The 18,054-nt window shown below is 42.4% G+C and overlaps 1 protein-coding gene across 1 annotated transcript in view; it reads left to right on the top strand.

Annotated features, from left to right (window-relative positions):
- The window catches only part of LOC111658760 (polypeptide N-acetylgalactosaminyltransferase 18-like), a 136,566-nt gene that overhangs the window by 78,178 nt on the left and 40,334 nt on the right, over window positions 1-18,054 (top strand). The window contains exons 4-6 of the mRNA XM_023411417.1: window positions 1,346-1,532; window positions 10,270-10,467; window positions 13,620-13,734. Of these exons, the coding sequence (XP_023267185.1) occupies window positions 1,346-1,532; window positions 10,270-10,467; window positions 13,620-13,734 (500 nt within the window). The remainder of the gene's footprint in view (window positions 1-1,345; window positions 1,533-10,269; window positions 10,468-13,619; window positions 13,735-18,054) is intronic.

Raw genomic sequence — 18,054 nt, 5'->3', positions numbered from 1 at the left:
GTGATGACCAGCCAATCGTTTGGTGAATGTGTTGCTCTGAGCTTTAAAACTGAGAAGCTGCTTCCCCACGAGTAATTTGGAGTTCAGTTCATCCATGAGGCCAGTCATCGACAGCAAATAACAAACTGGAGACCGTCATGTGATGGGATCATACCAGCCGCAGCACATGTCAGCTATACTATTGACGAGCATCACGGCTGACGTGATCCCGTTGCTCGATGGTCAATAGTTTTACCTAATGTCTTAGCGTTGATTGAAACTGGGATACAACAAATGGCCCCTTCCCCACTTCCAAACCCCCTTCTGTGAATTTGTCCTTCATTTTAAGCTCAACTACGCACCTGTAAAGTTTCCTGACTGTATCTTGCACAGTTGTGACACTATTGTGACAAAATCTGTCCACAGACAGACAGACAGACAGACAGACAGACAGACAGGCAGACACCTGTCTAAGTCCTCAGAACCACCTCTGTAGTAGTTCTGTAGTAGTATGCTACAGTCTGTATCTGTACAACCTCATTTTGCCACGATCACACACACACAGACTCACAAGGTGAAAATAATTCCAGCCGCATGCTGTGTCGCCTGGTAACATCTGGTTTTACAAGCTACTGCCCATGATGATTAAACTGCACTTCATTTGTCACATTGGTGAATTGCGACTTAAAGGATTTAAGTGGCAAATTACAAATTAGAAATAAGGACCAAACCGTAAAATACAGTATGCTGTCCACATACTTTTGGCCATAAAATGTATCCCAACCACCAATTTGGCATAGAAATGAAGGTTAGCTTAGGTTTTAGCCAGACTGACAATTGTAAACATCAGATCTTGCAGAGCTACGGTTTCCTTTAGCAATCTAATCCTGCACAGCCTGTTTACTGCTGCCTGCTGCTCAGCAATTCAACTCAGCCACCTGCTCCTGCTCAGCATCGCTAACATTTGGATTTATGTACATTCAGCATGTTTGTCCATTCAATACGAGCTCATGTACATTTAATTGTGTCTCCTCAGCTCTGCTGTGTTATTGTTGCAACATACGGATAATACTTTAACAAGTGTCTACACTGAAGGGAAATGTGTCAGTAAATTATTTTGAGCCCATGGGACAAATGAGCATAACTCAGACCTTAGTGGCATTCACAAGGACACACACACAGACACACACACACACACAGTCAAATGTTTTCCGCTGTCCAGTGGAGCTGAGGGAGTTTCTCTGGAGCTTTGTCAATAAGATCAATACTGGCTGAGACTGAGTTTGCTTTGACATCCAAGTGTGTGTGTGTGTGTGTGTGTGTGTGTGTGTGTGTGTGTGTGTGTGTGTGTGTGCTCTCTCCCCAGTGGAGCTGAAAGAGCACCTGCAGAGCTTTGTGGATGAGACCAACACGCAGCACGGCCCAGGATTCATTAAGGTGGTCCACCACGACAAGCAGGAGGGACTGATCAGGTCCAGAGTCCGGGGCTGGAGGGCGGCCTCCGCACCGGTGGTCGCCCTGTTCGACGCGCATGTGGAGTTCAACACTGGATGGTGAGCAGCCACACTTTTTATGAATACGTAATCATTTTATTGCAAAAACCTTGGACTACTTTCATCTCCCCACCACCTCTCGGTGCCTATAGTACATTTTTCATCATAAGTAGTGATGCAAGACACATATAACCGTATTAAACTACAATCACAGGTCCGTGCTTCACAGTGCTTTAAACATTTACTGTTGGCTATTTGATTGATCCGTCTTTTGCCCATAAGCCACAGACTCCTTTCAGAAATCATGCAGTTTTATGATTTGTTGAACTGAGGGAAACTTTCTATACAAACCCCTTAAGTTTTTTACAAAAAAGGTTCAGCATAATATCTAATATTCTAACAAGTGCTTCACTAAAAACACTCTCTGTGTGTGAACCACAGTCCGTCATACACATCAAGTGTGATCAGAACCGCACTGGGTCAAAGAAAATGTCCAGAGTGAATAGGCAGAATTGAGCGCTCTGCAGCAGTCTGATGGCAGTGAACTAAAACAAGACAAGGTCAAAACCTTGTACATGTCTGGACCGCTCTTGGTCAAATCCTGATTTTATAACTGTGACGTCGTCTGACAAAACACCAAATGGATAAAGACAAAGATTGAGCTGTGATTTCAGCTGTATTTACATGTAAAATGATCACGCAGAGAGAAAGTTAGAAGAGACAGACTATCTTTCCTTTTTTTTAAGTTATTATTTTTTTCAGGCTTTTGTCTTTATTTCAGTCATAGTAAGAGAAAGACAGGAAAACTGGGGAGAGACAGGGCTACAGGCGGGACTTGAATCTAGGCCGCCATGTCCAAATGGCACATGCTCCACCAGGTGAGCCACTGGAGAGAGACTATTTTTCATATTTAGTCTCTCACACAGCTCACAGCAGCCGTCTGGGATCCACAGTAGTTTAGTCTTTTTTTGCTTCCAACTCCAGAACGTAACAGACTTTAATTAGAGGCAGGTCTTTCTGTCTAACTCCCTCTGTTTGATATGTAGAGTTGGTCATAGCGATTAGTACGAAGCCTCGTTACCAGTGACTTCTCTCCCTCCCTCTCTCTCTGCTCGGTGTGTCTTATGTTTGGTTATTCAGCCTCCTTGAGTAATAATCATACATGTAATGAAAGTAGTTTATTTGCTGAAATGGAGGCGAGGCTCAGTGTATTGGAAGCTTTCCTCCGCTTCACTGCAGTTCCCAAACAGCCGGGAAACCAGAGCAGCTCGGTAGACTGTGGCTCGTCAGTCAGTCAGTCAGTCAGTCAGTCAGTCAGTCAGTCAGCCAGTCAGTCAGCGACATTCACAATTATAGGACTGCCCCTGCTGTTGCATTGCTGCCAGCGAAACACTGCTCCTCCTGAGGGGTACATAAAGCATTGCAACTGGGTCCCTCACATGGTGCTTAGGGGCATTAACAAGACAGTGCTGCACTCACTACACCATCAAAGGGGATCACATATGAGCCATGTGCCGAGCAGAGACCCAGCGGGGGGCCAAGGATCAGCCTGCCATAGACCAATGACTTTTAGATGGATATTACTGTATGTATAGTGTGAAACGAATTAGTCATAGTGATGAGCGCATGAGGGGTTATTACTTGACTCTGCACTTCCCCCCGACTTTGCTAAGAATTTTAGCATCTTTGAGTTTGCAGTTTTTATTTTAAGGCCCACAACTTTACTGTTTTGATTCGCTCATATCAGCCGCATCAGGCAGCTGTTTTCAGCACAAAAAAAATAAAAGAAAGAGAAAAAAAATGGTGTAAATCCACCTACCCAGTACTAAATGGAAGACAGATAAAGATAACGATTAGCTGGTTTACAGAGTTGAGCATTTAGCATCTAAAAAGACAGGCATTTCCCTCAGGAGTTGGTGGAGAACAAAACAAAGGAGAAAAGTTTAAAAAAAGAAAAAGAAAGTAGAGTGAATACTAGTTTTAAATTTGTCAGGTGGACAGAAATATGACACCAAATGAATGCTAATGTTGTGCTGTGTCGATGCTAGATGCGATAATTAGCAATAGCTTGCTAGCACATCCCACACAATAAGCTTTTGAGCTGAGGTAATAATGTGCCAGTGATGTCTTTATGATTTGTTTCGTTGCTTCAAGTCAATCAATGCAGCTTTAAGTACGATTAATAATAATAACGTTCGTCTGGCTTGATTAGCTTGAACGTATAATAAACACCTGAAGAGTCTTGGAGGGCTGAAACATTAATCCAATAATTTACCATTGATCTTTTCACTTTGTTCAAAACACTAGTTTCTCCACAGTGAAGCTAAATTGTGTTATTTCCTCCTCACAGCTGTGAAGATCCGCCAGAACTAATATATTTCTTTATTTAATGCAGAAGTGCTGATTGTTGATTTTTCCGTTCCTTTGGCTCTGGATCTCTGCTGTAATCCAAAGGGACAGTTTTGATTTAACTTCCAACTTTGAATTCATCACCTGCAATCAGTCCAGATGTGATAAAACCAGACACCAAAATAAATGCAATCTGGGCAAATAGAGAGAATCTATGACATCTCAGTTAGGAAGGGTAATGGATGCTGTACACTAGTGCAAGTGTATTTTACATTTATTCCTTCTTGTCTTGTGTAGCTGTAACCGACTCTGTCTGTGACAATGAGAAAGAGAAGATTGAGACTGAGTAAAGACCGAGATGCTGAATGTCAGCGTTTATTCAATTCCTTTGTTTGAAACGTCCATGATTAAATTTGTTTTCCCTCAATGCAACACTTTATCAAGGAGAACAGCAGTCGAGAATTACTGAATTGCAAGAAATGGTCTATTTAAAGCTGGTTCGTAAAGGGATGATTCAATTTTTTTCTGTTTGTGAGTACGACTAAGGACTGGTGCAGCTGTAACCCATTTTTAAAGCAGGTGCAAACCTCCAGCTCCAGAGTCACAGAGGCAGATGAGTCATATTTATTAGTATTTTAGGTCATAGAGTCAGATGATTGCGAGAGCAGCGATGAAGTGATTTATGTGTACGATTGGGCGATATGACTTCAAATCAATATCACGTGTTATTGTGTTCCATGTGATTAAACAAATTGGTGGTGTTGCCTTCGGTCGGTATCCATGCTGCAATCACCACTGTCTGCTAGTGGTGACCGATAAGACCCAGTCAGGAGGCGAGGCAGGCGTCCGCATCAACGTTCCCAAAAGTCTAAAAAAAACATAGGGGCAAATGTGGCGCCAGTACAGTGGCCATTAGAGCTCAATGCAACGCAACACATTCAAATAAACAAAACACAGACAAATTAACAAACGTGCTGCAAGTTGCACCGACGAGCAGATGGAATGTACATGAAATCAATGTATATTGATATCATCCACCGTGAGTTACACCCCCCCCCCCCCCAGGATATCTGGATCCCGCATCGACTGTGAATAAATGTCCATAAATCCACTTAAAAATCTTAGAAAAGAAAAGATGTTGGTCAACAGGCGATTCTGTTCCTCTTTAATCACACGTGGGGCTGATGTTTATAATAACCTCAATAATTTATAACGCAGGGCTTTTTTCTATGTGTTCCTGGCTGAGCGGGACATCACTACTTTTGCAACAATGATTAAAAGGACCATCTCCTTGTGTGATGAATTGCCAGGAGGGGCTTCGCTCCTGCGTGTGTGTGTGTGCGTGCGTGTGTGTGTGTGCGTGCGTGCGTGCGTAAATACATGAAACCACCTTATTACTTCACAAAAACAAAAGCTAAACAAACTCGTCCCTGGTCTCCCTTCCTCTCTGAGCGCAGCTCTGTCCTCTCTGTCTCCTTCGCCTAATGACACCATTATGTTAACATTTCTATAAGCACTTCATTCCTTTCGAATGAAGATTTCGTCAAATTACAGCCGTCTCAAGGCAGCAGGTGTCTGTTCCATTTGCAGTCTCCAACAGGAATGATGTTGAACACTGTCAAGCCACAATTACACACGGCAGAGCCACTGGTTTTAATTTTATGCTTCCAGCACCAGACTTTTGCAAAATAACCACAGACATTTCTGTTGCATATGCTCACATCAGACTTGTTGTCTGGATTAATTATTCTACAGTTTCTACTGCAAATCAACAAAGTGTTGGATACTAACACACTGAAAACACTTCACACAGGTTCATGAAAAATCCTCGAGCAATTAAAACTTCTCTCTCTGCTAACAACTCCCTCAGGAGTGTCCGCTCCCGTCTCCATCCAAGACACACAACTTGCTCCGTCTCCGTCTGACCAAAGTAACACCTGCAGCGCCGCATCTTTAATTACAGTACAGGTAGACGAACACTGATTTATGTGTGGATCATTACTGAAGATTAACAACTATTTCATGATCAGAGTCCTGTTGTTTTAAAGGCGCTGAAAGTGAATGTGATTGACCATGATTGTCACAACATCTAACACGCCCACCTATAATGTGTCAGTGATGAAGGCGACATGAACATGTTTAACAGCGGAACGGTTGCAGGTGGATGAAATATGATGTATGAGGAAAATATTAATTACATTCCCTAAATTTGTGAACATATTTTAAACATTTTTCATCAGGGACAAATTACTCTGTTATGACTCCTGAACAAATTACGATTTATGATTCATTCTGGGCAGCGGTCGAATGTTATTATGATTTTTTAAATAGTTTGTGTTTGGGAAGCAACAGTGACATTCAGAGTTTTAGATTGAAAGGATTAAAAATGGGAGAAAGGGAGAACCTGTACTTTAAAGTTATGATGTATAACTTCCACATTCAGATGTTTAAAAATGCCTACACTTATGTTATATACTTTTTGAGTTGTGTACATCCATTATCCCAAATGTTTCCAGCAATTCTCAGTGCATATGTGGTTATAATCGTGGGAACAGTTTGTTTCATTTAGTCGCCTGTCAGTCACGTCATATCCCCGACATGCATGTGTCAGCGTTGAGGTTTTATGGGGAGACACCTAGCGGCAGAAATTACATACTGTGCATTTAGCAAGTGTTAGTTTATTTAATCCCAACATACTTCAGTGTAATATGTTACCACATCATCGCACTATAATATATGATGATGTATACTTTCTAATCTCGCCCTGGTTCCAAGGGCGCTGCTGGTGTGCCAGGCATGGCTGGACAAACTGGACAGGGCACGCTCGACTGTCAGGGTCAGATAGGAAACAAATCTATTTTCCAAAAATGTTGCAGTGTTCCTTTATAGCTGCTTTTATATTCTTCCACCATATTACACAGGCATGAAGATTTGGTCCAGCGTCTGTTTCATGCTGGTGCTTTCGTATTTAGACTCCATGTTTCCTCTTTACTGCAGATGATCTTGATCAGAGTTTTGAGCTTCTTCTTGCATTCATTAGCATTTGAATGAGGAAAATTTCCATTTATTTGAAATAAATCTCACTCCTAACCTTTAAAGAGATGGAGTTCACATTAACACCATCCTTGTATTATGTCAAGACAAGTGTGTTGACACACAGTGGAAATATTTCCTAATGAATCCATTAAGTACCGTGAGTAATGGGAACACTAGTTAATTACTGACCTCATTAGCATAGCTGGTTATGTGTCATCTAGCGCTGTGGTGAAGACAGCTGAGGTTCATAACACGTTATCCTTCGCAACGCTTTAGCTTTTCTGACAGAAAATCTAGTGCTGTTTTTCTTTTAAACTCGACTCTAATGTCAGTCTGTTTGACTTGTGAACACTGCGTCACCTCAAGGTCGCCTCTTTAAAACACTTGGATACGACATCAGCGCCGTGTACCTGTTCATCATTTTGACAGGCAGAAAAATATCACACACTCCCACTTGACTGAGAACACACACACACACACACACACTCATACAAACACAAGTGCAATAGATTCATGAGCAAGCAACGCACTTGCAAGCTCGTCCTGCTCTTCTACACACACACACACACACACACACACACACACACACACACACACACACACACACACACACTTCATTATAATGTCTGAGCTGTATCCAAAAGAACATTTGTTGCCGCTGTGTTCCAGATTAGAAACAAGACACTTACAAGGCTCTTAACCCCTCTACTCCTCTACCCACTCCTACCCTCTCTCTCTCTCTCTCTCTCTCTCTCTCTCTCTGTCTCTCTCTCTCTCTCCCTCCCTCTCCCTCCCTCTCTCACACTAAACACACACACACCTCCCACATATTGCCACAGAAGGGGTATTGGTCTATGACTAATCAAATGATTTACAGATACAAAAGAAAGAGCTCAGCTGGAAATGAGCTTTTTTCTCTCTCTCTTTAAACCCCCTCACATTTTTCAACAATTGCAAGAGGAAGAAGAAGAATCTGAGGAGGGGATTGAGAGGCATGAAATCGGGCATGTGACAAAGAGTGCTAATAACGGCACTTATCGCCAGATATAGCACCAGAAAAAGAAACATTTAGACATTTCCCTCCTCCTCCTTTGTCTACCACGACTAACACCTTCCTCTTAATCCTCCTTCCTCCTGAAACCCACCCACCCTGTCACAGATAATATAATATATATATAATCTGTAAATGTATTGACGTTGTTTATAGATTTAAGAGTGAGGCTACACAATGCAAACTGAAAAAAAATAAGTGGGTATATGCCACATAGTTGCACCACACCGCTGCCCTCCTCTAATCTGAAATCTTTCCCAACATTTCGCAGCACCCAACGTTTTAGCATTCAGCTGCGTGTGGGAAAATGATTTCTTCTGGGTTGACATGGAGTGTGAACAGTGTCAAGCCTTTCTTTGATGTGGGGGTCTCACTAATCGATTGGCTACCCGATCCCCCCCCCCCGAGTAAATAGATTTCAAGCCTTTCTGTGTGGGCTCGCTGTATGTTCGTGTGCGTGTCGGTGTTTACGTGGATGTGTGTATAGAAATGAGAACAGTAACCCAGGGGTGAGGTTTATCAGCTAACGAACAATCAGTGTGCAGAGTAAAAGAGTCCCTCCTCCCCTCTGATGTTGAGACTTTGTGATTGGTTTTACCTCTGCACAGCTGGACTGATAAAACGTGAATGGTTTTAAGGCAAGGTTCTTCAATTGTGGTTTTCTCTCTCATGAGACAGTCAAGGGTAGTTTGTATTTAAACGACGTGTCCCACAAGGCTACAAATATAAAGTTATTATTTTTCTCTCTCCAGTCAGCGGTCGTGTCTTGTCCAGATCAATAGGAACATTTTGAACCAGATAAGTGGCCTAGCTGTGTCCAACAGAGTGCATTAATGTAAATCCTCATCATTTTCATTAAAAAGGCCTTATTTGTACGTTTTCTCTCCCGCCGAACGCGGTTTCTTGCCGGGAGCTTCGGCCATTGTTGCATTTACAAGACAAGAAGTTATAATGAGCAGCAACAGCTCTGTATCAACAGCAGCTGTGATTACTGTCCAGGTTGCCTACGAGCCTCGTGAGAATCGTAAGAGCTGTCCGACATGTAAGGCCGTAATCTCAGCCAGCTCTGCAGCTTAGACACTCAACATCCTCTTAATCTCATATTACCTGATCAAAGGCAGTGCTTAGTTAGTAGTCCAGGCTCTTAGAGTCTCCTAGTTGGACTCTAGAGATCCAAAGGTGATCTTTAGGTACTGAACCCCTGAACTCCTCACGCTGCAGCTAACCTTACCCTCCGGCAGATCTGATTCCTCCCGCATGGTCGGGTGCACTGGGATCTCTCCAGGACTTTCCATTCTAGCCAGCAGCGCCTTACTGCTCGCACTGGTCCTGCTCTGCTTTCCCTGAGGAGCCACGGCCAGCGCACCTCCAGTCATTGACTGAGCTCCATCCTCCGCGCTCACTGGTCGATTGACCTTCCTAATCCAGTCAGGACTGCAGACTCACTCCCCAGTTTCCAGACTGGACTGACAATCCCCCTCACATCCTCATTTCACTTCCTCCTCTCTCATACCTTATTTTATCCAGCTGCACTCACTCCTGTCATTTATATGTTTTTTTATGATTGTAATTTAAATCTACTATTATACTATAAAAAGCAGATGCTTTAAGTCGCCTGGTCTCTCAGTCTCTTGAGGTGAAGTTGCATCAATTGACTTTTGGCCACTATGGCATCGGAAAACAAAGCAGATAAATACAAGTTACTCATACAAGTAAGTTGCTATGGCAAAATGTTAGCGAATGGTTGCCAATTTACACATCCAGCTCACACAGAGTAGCAATCATGTTCAGTTGGAGTTTTGTTTCTGGCTACACGAGAAATGTTGGAGATAAAAGAAAAAAGTATTTAGTCTCAGTTTGGTCTCCAGCGATATCTGGGTCTTCTTGACTACCATCAACGGGTCGTCGTTACTTTTGTTCATCCGCAGTTTGGTACCTGTGTCAACGATAATAATAATGTTTTTGTCGTGAATAACAGTGTCACAGAGCATCACTTATGATTTGAAGCCAAGTTTTCAGGGCATTTAACAAAAGGAAGAAGAATGAGTTTGTCATTTTTTAATGGATGGCCAGGTCTTGTTTTAGCTGAGGTATGTATTTGTCCCTGTGGTACAAATCTTTGTTTTTTATTTCTTGTACGTTTGTCGAACATAAAACTCCCGAACTTGCCTGGAGATATTTCAAAACTACTGCGACTTTCATTTTTAGTTTTCTCCGTTTTCATTTTCACATTTCTGTTCAACCGTCATAATGATTACTCACAGTATCCCAGAGCGACGGCTTGGTGCCCTAAAACCATTAATTCATCTTCCTTTCTTTTGTTTTTTTAACACATTCTACCTGTGCTCTGTCGACCCACAGGGCGGAGCCTATTCTGCAGCGAATAAAGGAGGACCGCACCCGGGTGGTGTCTCCCTCGTTCGACAACATCAAGTACGACACCTTCGAGATCGAGGAATACCCGCTGTCCGCTCAGGGCTTTGACTGGGAGCTGTGGTGTCGATACCTCAACCCGCCGAAGTCCTGGTGGATCCAACGCAACCACACAGCCCCCATCAGGTAAATGCAGGAAGGACTGCGAGACCTTGTTTTGAGCGATACAGTAAAAAATGATGTCGTATCAGGAAAGAAGTGAGACACCAGCAAAAATAAACAGTCGCTTCAGTATTCGTTATTAATAAATTGCCTTGAAGCATATTGGAGTAGGTTTGATAAGATCACTTAGCCTACTAAGCTCATTATTTTTACATAATAATTCCTCGAAACACTAATCCCCACGAATAATTATGTATGTAAATGGTAAATGTAGTGTCTCATCAGAGGCGGTGGGCAGTTACACAGCTTTAAGAGGACGAGCAGGTGATTTTATATAACCTGAAGTGGATGTAATGATCCAGATCTTCATTACTGTTGGGCAGGAAAACATTACCAATATGACAGATAAAGATTGGCTCGGCTGTGCAGCAGAGGCAGCTTCAGGAAAAAAAAAACCAGCCCGGCAACAAGAGCGAAATTACCTTCCTCACCTGCAAAAGGATAATATGTCCGCCGCTGCGGTTCATGGCCAGAAAATCAATAATGCAGTGTTTATAGATTTGGACAAAGACAAGAGGACATATCCTGCTCAATATTGAAATGGAGGAAGATAAATGGCTCCAATTGTTTATTTTTCTATCGTCTGTCGAAGTCTTGCTTCGTCTCAAGTGCAATTTGAAACTGTATCTGCTCACAAGCAGCAGTCAGTGACTCTCAGGCATTTTTATTAAAGTCATGATTCATTTCTGATGTAAATATGTATATTTCACATTTCATTTTTACAAATTCAAGTGAAAACTCTGGGTTTTCGCAGACCAGGCAAAGTGTGTAACTGCCCCAGGGCCCCGTGTTCACTGGAAGTAAACTGCTTTTTGATTAACTGGAAATTTGTTTGGGAATTTGCAGCTCTGAAGTATAAGAACAGCTGAGGTGATCCTGCGTTATTGAATAATTCTGTGACCCTGTTCTTTACAGGGGCCCTGTGTCAAAATCTATTTAAGAACCTTTATTATTTTAATATTATACTGTGTTCACATGAAACTCGTGTCAAAGTTTGTAGTCATATTCTAACACAGTGGTGCTGTTCTTGCAAATGCTAAAGCTGTATTGTCTGACAGGGCACAATGCACAGAGGGCAGTGGGGGAGTTTGGGGGGTGAATAGGGGCCATGCAGCACATTTGTGCCCCTAATGTGGTTCATCAAGGATCTGTACTCCTCTGCAGCTCACTACAACTAATATCTCACAATAGTACTAAGTTGTGTTTCATGCATTGTGAAAAAGTAAAAACCATTTGATGTAGTTTTGAAAAGCAAAAACCGTCCACGGAGAGGTGGGGGATGAAACGCTCGCTCTGCTCTTCAGTAACTTGGGCGTGGGAGCGTTAAAGAGGAGGCGCAGAGGGAGAGACGTGAGGCGAAGACGGCCCAACTGCGTGAGATGAATTTGAGTCGTTCGTCTTCTCCGTGTCATAACTCATTCAAATCCTCGCACACAGACATGACACACACATTGATATCACTCAGTGTGACTTACTCTTCCCGAGGATATCAGTCTCTGATGTCCGCTGCAAATAAACATCTATTAATCTGCCGAGGAATCGTAGATGTAAAGATGCTTCAGAGCTTACCTGTGAATCATCCCATTTTTAAGTTTCCTTTCAGTGTCAAAGTAATGCAGTGGTAGTTGTCAGTGCATCCGTGGATACACTGCAAACAGAAACTGCTAACAGCTAATTCAGCATACCTTTAATGGTGCTAATGTGTTGAAATGTAAAAAGACAAGCAGCTCTTCCAGCACAGAAAACTGAGAGATCCACTTTAAAACAGGATTTGAATTAGACGGGGACCAGCAAACTTGCTGGTGAAAAATGACCCACATAGATGCTCCGGACTGATCAGTGCAGGTAATGTTGAAATCACCTTACCTCCCCTAGAGGAGTAAATCCACTCAGAATGGGGTTTAATACATTTAAATCTACAGTTTTACTCTCATTCCCCCGTGGAAATCTTAAGGGGAAAATGTAAATGCTATGAAGTTATTAAAGATCAAATGTTTGCCTGGGGTGAAGCCAACATGCAAATCTAATATTTCCACACGCTCTGACGACCACCGGCGCCGGCGCTGCAGACTTTAACGTACATCCAGCAGACAACAGGAGCCGAGTGGAGAGGCCCAAGTCTGAGGAACTGTCTGACGTAAACACGAGTTGTTGGGAATAAGCGGACGTTTCATCATTTCACACAGAAAACATTTATTTTACAAGAATAACAGACACAACCTGTTGCTAGATGAAAGGGTAAAGATAACGTTACCAGCCAGTCACAGGCAGTTACTGGCTACTAACTAGCTGCTTGAAAGGTTTCTGTGCAGGTCAAGACAGCTGTTTCATCATCTGTCTATTTTGTTGGCTTCGTCGCGCTTTACATTATCTCATGTATTCAGTGAACTGTACTTTAAAAATGACATTGTTGAGACTGAACAGTGTAAAATACAAAATAATATAATAACTAATATGATATAATAACTGATGTTTGAGATTGGACATGTGATTTCATTGTGCTGTTATCTGGAGGCTGTAGAGAAGAGGATGTGCTGAGAGCTGGTGGTGGGAGGGCCTCGCTTCTATTTGCATTTTTGGGGGGTTTCAGTGTTTCTGGCTGTTTGCCAATCTTTGTATCCACAGGGAGGAAAAATCCACCCAAACAAGCTGTTTCTGCAGCGCTGCTGTATTTCATATCGTTAAGAGGAGATGTGTGGGACTGACAGCGTGAATACCAATAGAAGTTATTTCTCTCTCCTGTTGATTCGGTTTGATGTTGATGAAAGATCTGTTTGATTTTTTTTTTTTTTTTCCCTGGATTTCCCCATAATGTCCTGAATTTGTTGTGTTAGTCGAGGGCATCATTCTGACAGCTGAATCATTTGTAAGTGTAATGCATAATGCATAGAGTTTTCATGAAAGGCTAAGGTCTGTGTTTAGAGATTCAAATGTGCAGCAAAAATGGATCTTCAGGGCCTCGTTGCCCAGTGTGGGGCTAATTGTGTCTTAGGACTGTGCTTGTGTGTGTGTCTTGAATATTATTTTGCATTTAAACTAGCAAAATTTTTGCATTTTGTTCAATACAAAAACATTTTTTTCAGCTCCTTGTTTCCTCTGATAACCCTCTCTTTTAGGAGCCCTGCTCTGATTGGCTGCTTTGTGGTCGACAGGAAGTACTTTGAGGAGATCGGCCTGCTAGATGAAGGTATGGAAATTTATGGGGGAGAAAACGTGGAACTCGGCATCAGGGTGAGTTGACCTGAGAACCTATATCTAATTATTATTATTTATGTTTTTTTAACATTTGCACATTAACAATTTATTTATTTGTTTAAACGAAGGCGCAAAAAACCCAATAGGCAGATATATATGTGTCCTCATGTGGCTGTTTTTTATTTTTTCTGTCTCATGCGTGTCTTATTTAAATGTTACTTGTAATATGTTTTGTGATGACCTTGATGAAGGCCACATGCCGAAACGCACTTGTATAGATGTATTATAATAAGTGTAATAAAATACATCCATGCGCACTTCAGTGCTTTTAACTTCAAAAGTCACAAAGCACTGAACAACACGTGCTTCTCAGCCAGGTTCGTCACGTTTTAGTGTCCCCTGGAAACACTCGTTTGTGCTACTTGCGGCTCGTTTCTGCATTTGCAGCTCGTGTTGTCGAATTGATGATGATTGATGATGTTTTCTGAATTTGTGTGTGTTGATCTCTCAGCTCCTCCGTAATATCCTGAGATTATCTCATTAGCCGCACATCTACAGCAGACCCCATGTCGACACTATACATTTCTGCACCCCAACATGCACTGCTCCATACTCTAAAAATACCTGTAACACGGTGTAATTTGGCTCTGTGGTATATACCACCGAGGCTCCAGCCGTTCTCAGCGAACAGATTGAAACATCCTGGACAGCAGACATGTTCAGCATATAGAGGAAGAAGAATGACCTTTTCTTTGACAGAATGGGGCTTTATCAGTCACATTATTCATTTAGTCTGACTCAAGCAATCTGAGCTGATTACTAATGATGTCACAAAGGCCAGATAACACTGTAAGCTAATGACATTACATACATTTATCACATTATGATGAATGTTTCTATTATTTCAGTTTCTGGCAGTATTTAGCATGAAAATGTTTTATGTAATTTTCAGCCAGTTGAACTGCGGTTACAATGTGAACGGTTCTTGCAGTGATTTCATCTTTAATCTGATCTTCAGAGAGAGATGGCTCCGCAAAAGCATCATCCTCCTGAGACTGCAAATCAGTCCCGAGAGGATGCAACTGTTGGAACAGCTTTGAGACTTAACAGACGCAGGAGACATCAGAGAGAAACTGTTGACTCGCGCTCGGTGTGGTGGGGATTTTAAGCGCGGTGTCGGGGACGCACAGATTTGGTTTTCGAGCTCAGGCCCTGGCTGACGCTGATCACAGTCTGGAAAATGTGTAATTCTCTCAGGCTCGACCATGTCAGGTTCAGATTTTCGCGGACGGCTGTGAACAATCGATGATAGGAGAGCTTAAAGAGAAGATGGATGGGTGATTACTGTGCTGTGCCCCCCTATCCTCAAAAAGAAAAACGCACTGCAATGCAGCTACACTGTCATTAACTCTCAGTCCTATCGTGTCCAGTGAAGGTGTTGATAGTTGTAGCTGCGTCACACCGACTCCCCCTTACTCCTTTCTTCTGGCCCTTTCCAGTAAAAGAAACTCACTCTGGTAGCCATCAATAAACTCTTGAAAAGTATGAAGGGAGAAAAAAGGAGAATGAAGCTTGGCAGCAGCAAATACCTACCTTACTATTTTTGTGACTGACACTCAAGCAAAACACTTCCCACATTTCATATTTTATTTCTTATTTCCTTGATCATAATTCTTTTTTACCCTGATTATAGTAAAGCTATATTATTTTTTGGTGCCAGTATTTAGTGGAAGAGGAAATGCAGCTTAGGACACATACCTTGGTTATACAGGCCTTTACACCTTCGTCCTATCTGAACCCTCCAACACATTCGTGCGGTGTGTTTGCCAAAATAATCCTTAGCGTCATATTGATACAGTTTGTGCCAGAAATCATAGCAGTTCTTCTCTGAGTCATATATTTGTCGAATCAGAACACACAGACAAAATTAATCCAGTGCGAGTTGTCGGCACATTCATATTTATAGTGCAAATAGGAACTGCTAATAGCGAAGTCGGCACAACTTTTAATGGTTAAAATCTGCCACAATGTAAAGAAGTGTAGGATAAGAATCAATCTGAATGAAAATATATCGTAATAAAATATGGTAATATACTGTTTGCCTGCCTGAGTCACATGTAGTGACTCAGCTAAAAGCCTGTAAGCGAAAACTGAGCATTAAAAGCCAGTGTGGAGTAGAAGTGGATAATAAAGCCATCCGACAGTGAGTCTGCAGACATGCTGACTTGACGTTCTCCACTTCCTCTTATAGCAGAAGAATGTCTGTTGAATAATGCTCATAATTTAATTTCCACCCTGCCGCTCAGTAAAAACTGATTTGGTCATGCACATACAATAAACCTGTGAGTGCATTTTCCTAACATTACCAGGGAAATTGACACCAGCAGCGTTTTTATTAAGCGTTTCTGGACCATTGCAAAATGTAATAATTCACACCAACTCTGAAGGACACACGGCAATGCAGGCAGTGTCCACAGACAGCCACTGAAATCACACAAATGTGAGCAACTGTGACTGTAATGATCAACCAAGGTCCCGACTCACTATGTGCTTTATGGCAGCAGTAACCATGTTTCTATTAACCTGCCTAACGTGCATTTGCGAATTAAAAACAAATAATGGAAACACACAAATTCGCTCGAATTAGGTGGTTTTACAGAATATTCGACAATGGTTCAAATCCTGGTCGGCTGGTGGACATCAAAACATCCATAAAGTTTTTTACCAGCTCCATCAGTGTCTTTATCGGCTCCTTCGGTGTCTTTACCAGCTCCATCAGTGTCTTTACCAGCTCCATCAGTGTCTTTATCGGCTCCTTCAGTGTCTTTACCAGCTCCATCAGTGTCTTTATCGGCTCCTTCGGTGTCATTTCTGCGACTGAAGAAGCGTTTGTTTTGGTCTGAGATGCTGGTGGTCTAATGCGACATCTAGTGGCGATTGCTTAAAGAACCTTTAAATATTACAACAGCTATTGTGATGGATGTACGTGAAATCACCATCCCAGCACTTAGCAGATGCTGGAAATCCATCACCATGTTTAAGTGGAATGATATCGCGGAAAGAGAAAACCTAGCTTCATTAGCTTAACATCACCCAATGGAAACCCAGACCATTCGCAATTGTGTTTTGTCAACTTTTCTAGAATAAGAAAACCGCTTTGGTTTTGTGTGAAACTGCCATGGAAATGCAGATACTATTTCAGCAACACAGCAACACCTCCAGAACATATACAATAAAGTAAAATAACAGGAAGCATCCCTCCGCTCCTCTATAAACTAATTTGATTTATCTTATACACGTCTGTCAGTGGGTGGCAGCCGACAGGGAGAGTGGCGAATGCATCTCACAGTTTCCCCGAGTAATTTCATGGCGTCATCCAACCCCCTTAATGCAGATTGCCCTCCACAGCTGCGTGTGCGACTCCACACAGAAAGACCCTGCAGTGAAGGGTTAGTGAGCAGTGATCAGTTTGGGTCGGTCCTTTTGGCAGCGACTGCAGTAGCTGGCTCAGCTTCCGCTTCATACATGCGAAGGATGCTCATAACATGAACCATGGCGCACTAAATATTCCCTTTTTAAAATGCTTTTGACCTCATATCATAAACGTTTTATGATGCCATGAATATAAATGACCAAATGTGCCACAGGCTTAAAATGTCCTGTTGTTTTTGCACATTTTGGGACATGGGTAGTAATGTGTCTTTCTTTGGCTCATGAAAATGTTTATGCAAGGCTCGGGCTTGACTTTCTCCACATGAGGCCTGACTGACCCTCCACAGTCGAGTATTATAAGTTCGATAATGGCTTTCTCCTTAGTGCCCCGCTGCTCAGCGACCGTGAGGAGTTCTGCAACGTTCAGAGAGGTTATTCTCTATTATAGAGCTCTTTTGGCACATAATTCTGCATAAGCCCCTACTGTAGAGACAAATTGCTTGGGCACCTGTTGACAGTAGCACAGAGGAGACTTGGATTGCCAGGAGTAATGCACAGTGCTGCAAATCAGTTTCCTCTCTGCAGCTATGACAACAAAGTCTGAACTGAAATGAACCTGTTTTGGTGGAGAGGCACTTCAGAGCTGCTGTTGAGCTTGTTGTGCAGTTGTTCACACTCCACGGTTGGTTCAGAGACGCGGGGTGTGGGGGCTGGAGCTGGACATGTTTACCCCTCTATATCTATCTCTCTGTGATGTTATTGAACAGTTTAAAAGCAACATCTGCCAGAGTATTGACAATTCATTTTTATGGCAAACACTTCCAGCGCCACAGGGGGGGCAAACAAGCCCAGCTAGACACACACAAACACACTATTGTTATCAGCTTTTTCATAGCACATGTCTTAACTATAAACATCAAGAAT

Source organism: Seriola lalandi, unplaced genomic scaffold (assembly GCF_002814215.2).
Source record: "Seriola lalandi dorsalis isolate HSWRI2012SDOR001 ecotype SW California unplaced genomic scaffold, Sedor1 jcf7180002054465, whole genome shotgun sequence".
Lineage (NCBI taxonomy): Eukaryota > Metazoa > Chordata > Actinopteri > Carangiformes > Carangidae > Seriola > Seriola lalandi.
This window is presented reverse-complemented; position numbering and strand designations above follow the sequence as displayed.